General features: G+C 49.9%; 1 protein-coding gene across 1 annotated transcript; it reads right to left on the reverse strand.

Moving 5' to 3' along the window:
* Positions 1-6,558: 6,558 nt before the first annotated feature.
* Positions 6,559-7,387, reverse strand: LOC124689023. The gene has a single exon (XM_047222625.1). The coding sequence runs from the start codon at positions 7,313-7,315 to the stop codon at positions 6,797-6,799; it is 519 nt and encodes a 172-aa protein (XP_047078581.1). The 5' UTR covers positions 7,316-7,387; the 3' UTR covers positions 6,559-6,796.
* Positions 7,388-7,634: the final 247 nt, after the last annotated feature.

Genomic DNA, 7,634 nt, shown 5'->3' on the forward strand with positions numbered 1-7,634 from the left:
TACCGATCGAGCAGGTACCTAGTGAGATCTGCTACTCAGGGCATCTCCAGCGGCGCGACTCATTTTAGCGTCCGCGCGCGTCCGTTTGCGTCGGCCTTTTTGGTCGAAAACGACCGCGCGTAAATTTGCGTCGGGGGTGGCTCCAGCGGCACGACGCATTTTTTTAGGACGAATCTTTTTTTGAACTGAAACATAATTTACAAAAACTGAAACATAACTTACATACTTGAAAACATAAAAAAATACCTAAAACGCCTACTGCTGCGCATCGTGGCCGTGCTGCTCCTCGTCGCTGTCGAGCAAGATGACCTCAGGTATGTCCCACGGCCAGTAGCCATCCGGGGGAGCGTACGCCGGGCGCGATCGCGGTGCTCGAGGTTGAGGAGGCTGCGGCTGAGGCGGCGGTGGAGGCGCCCAGGGCTGCGGCTGTGTTGGCGGATGAGGAGCCTAGCCATAAGGCTGTGGCGGCAGTGGGGGAGGCGCCCAAGGCTGTGGCGGCGGTGGAGGAGGCACCGCCGAGTCCAGGAGCGCCTGTCGAAGGGCTTCATCCGCGGACAGGCCCGACGGCATGACAGCGGTGGCGTAGCGGGGCAACGGCTGCTGCACAGGCGCGTCGTACTCGGAGACGAGGAGGCCGAGCTTGGCCATCTCGTCGTCCGTCATGTTGTCGGGGAACTCGAAGTTTCAGCCCTCCGCCATGGCCTGCTGCCATTCATGGAAGACGAGGCCGACGTAGTCCTCGCTGTCGTCCTTCACCTCCTCGCTATGGTACGCGAGCGCCTCGATGTATTCGTCGTCGTCGTCATACATGGCGTAGGCTTCGTCGTCTTCGTCCTCGTCCTCGCGGTCGTTGTGCTGCGACTGCTCACGTCGCGTCGGCGCCTGCTGACGACGAGCCGGCGGTGCAGGGCCGAAGGGATAATCCCTGTCGCCCATGAAGTCAGCCCTTCGTCTGCTGTCCGTCTCCGTGGACAGGTACGTACGCCAACTCTCCGAGTCGATGGCGTACGCCGGATCGGCGAGGAGGTCCGCCGGCAGATATCGCCTCCTGCGCCGGATCTCCTTGGTCCGCTCAGGCTCGCGCGCAGTGCGGAGGGATGGGCACCCGGCGGCAGCTGAGCCGCCAGCCGCCAGGCAGCTGCACGCCGGACCAGCGTCGCACGGCACCCATTTGTCGTGCATGAGCCTCCCCACCGTGACGGGGAGCGGCACCTTCTTGCTGCCGCTGCCGGAGGCCTCGAAGTCGTTCTTCTTCCCCATGGCGCAGCGGCGGTTGTGGTGCGAGTGGAGCTGTGGGCGAAGGAGCAACGCGGCCGCTGGACTTTTAAAGGCGGCCGCGCACGGGATACGATGCCATTGAAGGCGCCGCAGAAGCCCAGCCACCGCCCGCCAGTGCACGCGCAGAACAGGAAGCTGCGGCATTCATGGCGGAGGCTGCGGCGCAGACGCGGAAGCGCTGACCGTGGAAGCGATGGCCGCGGAAGCGATGCCCTCCATGCAGGCTCGCTGCCAGGCGGGCCCGGTGGAGACCGCAGCGGACACTTTGCGCGTCCGCGCAGCGTCCGCCGACGGGCCCGGTCACTTTGCGTCGTGCCGCTGGAGAGGGTGCCAGACGCATTTACGATCAAAGCGGACGCAAACGAGCGACCGTTTGCGTCGCGCCGCTGGAGATGCCCTCACGCTATAGAGATGGCATCTTCGCGCATCGGTCAGTTCTCCCTAGCTCTGCACCAATGCCGGCAACCAGCGAGCGCCACCTACGTGCATTATACTAGCTTTAGCAAGATAGCTACTCTTTTTTTTCATACTACCTCCATTTCAAAGCTTAAGGCGTAGTATTGTTTTTAGAAAGTCAAAATATGTTAAGTTTGACTAAGCTTTTACCAAATATCATTAACATGCAAAATACAAAGATAATATCATTAAATAAATAATGCAATATATTTTCATATGGTATCTATAAAATATTATATTTGTTGATAGATTGTTCTAGAAATTTGGTCAAACTTTAGTTGGTTTGACTATCCAAATAAAATAGAAGTCATAAGCTTTGAGATGAAGGTAGTATTAGATATCATAGATTTATATAAATTCACATGTTATATCTATTAAAAGATATCTAGAGACGTAGTTCCATTTATATGGAGGTGAAGATAATCGGTAACTCGGTCCTATGACACCCATGTTGTTGCATCGATGATAGTCGGTAACTCGATATGCATACGACGGCCACGTCCTTCCATCGACCGCGTAGTTACATGCTAAACTGGGAAGAATCCAAAACTCTACCCCTACGGGACCTATTACTACAATGTACATGCTGATGGCCTCCTCTCCCCGACCATCTCCAGTCGGCGAAGCCATCAGAAAAGAGGGGGAGATGAGCCGGGGTCGATGAGGTGACTTTCAATGGGTAGGAGAAGAGATAGAAACGATGGAGAATGAGCCCTCCTGTCTGTATATCTTAAAGAGCTTATAATTATGATATAGAAACATGCAAACGGTTCAATTTACAATCTACACGTTTCAAAAAAAAATGGTTACATAGTTATCGGGTAGAAACCACTATTAAGATATTTGTTAAGTAGCATGCTTTCGATATCTTTGTCATAAATACAATATATTTTATGTGACTATTAATCCAATATATATATTTATAATAAATTAAATATAGTGCCATACAATTTTATTATTAGATCTAGTTATAATGTTATATTAATCAACACTATATGTAACATCTAGCAAGCTCGCCATGTGATTAAATATGCAGAGTTTATTACAAAAATATAATACAAATATTGTATAATGCGAAAAGTAAATTTAAAAATATATAAGTTTTGGATAAATTGTAATTTTTTGTTGTTTGGCCTAGGTAAAACAAAAATATAATGTACTTCCACTGTAAGGAAAATTAGAAAAAACCAGTAGTGAAACTTTTAGGAGTTATGGCCATAGTTTCGAACTAAAAGATTTTTGGCCCCACGTCTGTATCTATTCTTATTAATCTTCTCAGTCATATATGCATCACTAGCTCTTCAGATCAACTCAGCTCATCTATAGTGATTGATGCCCAAAATCTGTAAATTCTGTCATGTATTCAGCGATGCCCTAAGAAAAAAATTAGGCAACAATCTCACGGTATGATAGACCAATGATACGATAAAATACTCAATTAGGAACCCTCTTTTTTAGCAAGGACGAGAAGCTCCTCATCACGAGGTTGTCATTGCACTCGACGCCATTATCCTGTTACTAGTCTTGTAAAGACTGCCAAGAGACCTGGCTTCTTAGACTATCTCGCGTGACACACCTTCTCTAGCCGTTCTATTTGGTAAATCTTCTATGGTTTCATAGCTTAAGGGATTGGCTGTCATTGGATTCATATTGTTCTTTAGCTCACCGACTTATTACTAACAGCCCGATGAATATTGGGCATGAATGCTCGTGGAGCCTTATGTTTGGAGCAAGTCTTTCTATTGTCGGCGGCGTATGTTTTGCTTCCTGCTCTGCCTCTGCTGGTCGGTCAACTGAGGATGTTGCTTCTCTAGAACCTCAATATTGCTGCCAGTCTCTCGACCTGGGCCAGCTCAACCACTAGGCCCACTTGTTCGTGAGATGAGATGGTAGGTTCTTGGAAGGGTTGCTCTGTGCACCGTAGGCCGATTGTGGCTCACATCCTGATCTTTGAAGCTGTGAAATATATTGTGGGGCAGAGAGGTCGGTTCTGATATCTGACGTAGTGAAATATACTTAGGGGGCGGAGAGGCCGGTCCTGGTTGCCATTGGTCAATGATGTGTTTGTTCTTTTCCTCGTTTGTCACACTGAAAGCAATGCTTGATTGTACTTTTGTGGTACCATGATAATATGCATGAAATAACTTATACAAGTTCAAGTGCTTAGTCGAGTATATTCCATAAAACTATCACTTCTGGAGCTATAGATGCATGGAACCACCAATTTTGGAGTTTTGTTTCCAAAAAAGAAACACCATTTTTGGGCTTTAAGTTGCAGGTATTGTTTTACTCCCTCCATTGGGATCTATAAGTCATGCTCGTGTTTAGTAAAACTAACCATCAATTTCACCTAGAAAATATGTGTCATGTACCGTATATATCATGTGGGCAATATAACTCACTTTTTATTGATCAACAAGTTGACCGCCAAAGTTTTCATAAAATACCCTTCGCAATAATGTTATACCCTAATGGTATAAAGGATGCACACAACCAAAAAAGGAGAGAATAATTAAAAAAAAGAAATGTCTCGCTACATAGATCCATTTCTTGAAACAGCAACACTGACACCACCAAGACAACACCAGAAGATTAGCTTCTCCATAAGCGACACCTCCAAGAAGGAAACAGTGCACACACGCTGTCGTCGTCCAATCATAGATCTTAGATTTACCCTGAAGATAGTCCTCACTCTCAAAACAATGCCTTCAACAAGAACATTGCGAGGCACAACCAATTCGGAAGTCCCTGGGCATGAGGGAAGGAAATCGATTTTGTATGAGGAACATATAGAACTAGTTACACATGGAGAGTAGCCTAGAATATGCAACACAGTAGGTCAAAGCAAACATGATGGAGACAATGCGAGTGCACGCCATTGAGAAGTCAATCTCCGACGCCCTCCATCTTCCAACAGAATCTACTCAGAACTCGGCTGTAACATTCAGTCCGACTGTGTAGTGACTCGATCGTGCCCTGGTGAGGGGGCAACTTCCTACATGCTGCTACTGTCGTGGCAACACAGTCCAACTTTCCTTCCAAAGTGTGTCAATATAGTCCAGTTCAGCATGCGCGCACGCGATCAAGTCAAACCTTCAGAAAGTGCTGGACGGGTAATGTTGGCATGTTCTAATAATCTCATTTGTTTGACCTGCTTAAACGTCGTCGACGCTGACGCTCAAGAATTTTTCCTGTAAGCGGAAGCCGGTTTGATATTTGAGAAGTTTGTTTATTATAATCAATGCTACCAACTCGTCAGATTTTCAACGAGTTCGTTAAACTAACTACATTCCACCTCCACCATGAGCAACTCCACTTGATTTATTTACTTACAACGCATCGGTGCTTCTCTCCTGCCTAAATTAATTTGCATAGTTTATAAATACACTCACTACCGGCTGATTTGCCGTGTATATATCGAACATGGCAAAACGAGTGTCTCCGGTAGTGACTTGTACTTACATGTACGTACTCCGTATAATAGTTGCGTCAATTAATTTAAGCCAGAGGGATAGATGAACTGCTTGTTTTCAATAGAAAACGCATATTTGAGAACTCTTATTTTTGTTTGCCCATGTATTACGATTATTATTTATACTTCAAAAAATGGAACAAGAGCATTTGAATAATTTCGTAGAACGCCAACTGATTGACACCAACATGTGATCTGTATGAGTGAATAGCATAAAACCACCACTTTGATGGTGAAATTTACCGTATACCATCACTTTCCGTTTGCGGGACAGAAAACCACCAGATTTTGCTCAGTTATTTGCGGAATGCGCTAAACGCGAATTGAACACGAATTGACAGGAAATCTGACAGTAGGGCCTACTAGTCAGCGCTGAGGTGGCAACACTGCACAGTAGCTTGCTGATGTGGACAGAGGGCCCACGTGTCAGTCCACATTAAAAAATCTAAAATGCTAGAAAAAAAAAGTGGGAGTGAGGCTGGATGTTTATTATCCTCCCGTGAACCACCCTGCAATAAAAAATAAAAAAGTCCAAAAAACATAAAATTGGGGGGTCATCTCCTCCCGTGAACCACCACTGGCTCCGGTCATCTTCTCCACGTCCGACCAATCTCGCGCCGGCCGAGGCATGGCTGCTTGCGTTCCTGTCACCACCGTGCCATGGCCAACCCGTCCCGGAGCACGCTGGCCCCTAGATCTCCGCCTCCTCTGCTCCATTCGCGCGCGGGTGGGTGGGCACGGGCGAGGCTCGCGGCGGAGGGCGGTCACGGCAGGCGGCAGCGAGCGGGCTCTGCGAGGCGCGCGTGGCTGCGGGTGGGCACGGCGGCGAGGCGCGCGACGGCGCGCCACGGCGACAGATGGGCTCGGCGAGGCGCGCGTGGCTGCCGGTGGGCACGGAGGCGAGGCGAGCGGTGGCGGGCTCGGTGAGGCGCACGGCGGCGGCGGGGGAATCCCAACCTCTCCACCGTCCAACAGTAAAAACACCATGGATCCAACAAAAACCCAGTCAAAATATCACGAGCTCGAACACAAAAATAATCTGCTGTCCAGGTTCAGTTCATCACTTCAATCTTACAGTAAAAATATCAAACAGTAAAGAGTACAAATCTTCCGCTGATCTCAGTTGCATCATGAAAATTGCATCCCCTGTTCTCCCAGTTGGTAGCCTGATCGGGGGTGGGGGCACGGTTGTCGTCGCGTGACGGCGAGACGCCACCGGTCACTGAACTGGCGCAGATCGAGCTTATCCTAAACAGAAACAGGGGCGGCGGGAGGGACGTCGCCACACCCCAGAAACAGAAAGTAGTTGGAGTAGCAACAATCATCCATGGCGGATAAGCCTGAGATGCATGTATCCAAATGTCTCCATTTCTCACTCATGTATATATCCAAAACCTTTATACACATCGGGGACGGGGAGGATGAACGGCTGGATCAAAAATTCCAGTTTGCCACCGGCTAATTACTTACAGCAGACGGAAGATCCCGGTGAATTATTAGGGGAAATTCTCTGCAATTCTTTCCTACTAAGCTCAGTATGTACTACAGTAGTATCTCGCTATGGCAAGTCGACGGAGTTGGTTGGTCTGTTCACTGCCGGTTGTCGCCAGTACGCTCCCCGGCGAAGGAGACGGCTGAGAGGCGGCTGGGCCGGGGGCAGAACCCGCCGGCTGCTCGCCTCCGATGCGGCGACTGCGGGGACGGAGCGAGCGCCCTGCGCGCCCACGAACCTTTCTCCACGGAGCCGCCGAGCCGCACCAGCGCGCTGCCCGTGCGTTTGGCGCCCAGCCTGCAGGTGCCGCTGGCGACACCGCTGGCGAGGGGCGCCGGCGAAGGCGGGGAGGCGGGCTTGCTGTGGCCGTGGCATCCAGGAGCCTCCTGCTTGCGCTCCCTATGGCGGCTGCAGCGGAACGAGCCGGGGTGGTTCGTCGGGGAGCACATGCAGGACTGACGGCTCCTGGCGGCCGACGGTGAGGAGGCGCGGACGGACTTGCCCGGCGAGCGGGCGCCAACGGCGGCGGGGAGCTTGAAGCGGTTGGGGGAGGCTGAGCGATAGTTGGGAATCGAGAGGACCGGGCCGCTTGGCCGACTGGTAGCTGCCGTCGCCATTAGAATTGCTGAGTTCAGAGAGCAGTTGGTTTGAGAGTTTGAGGGCGGCGGTTTTGGTAGTTGCCTGGTGGTTTGGCGGACTTGGAGTAAACTGAGAAGGAGCGGTTTGGCGGGAATATATAGAGAAGCCAGGGGCAGTTTGGTAACTTCAAGGAGTGGGGTTAACTAACTAAACTGGGGTTCTTGGTGTTGGGAAACTTGGGCCTCCAACGTAGCCCACTTCGGTGAAGCGCGTTCGGTAAGGTCTTCACGCGGTTTAACGTTAAATGGGTCTTATCAGCTGTCACTCCTTAGTCACATAAATAGAAGAACGATCGTT

Source organism: Lolium rigidum, chromosome 2, assembly GCF_022539505.1.
Source record: "Lolium rigidum isolate FL_2022 chromosome 2, APGP_CSIRO_Lrig_0.1, whole genome shotgun sequence".
NCBI classification, from domain to species: Eukaryota; Viridiplantae; Streptophyta; class Magnoliopsida; order Poales; family Poaceae; genus Lolium; species Lolium rigidum.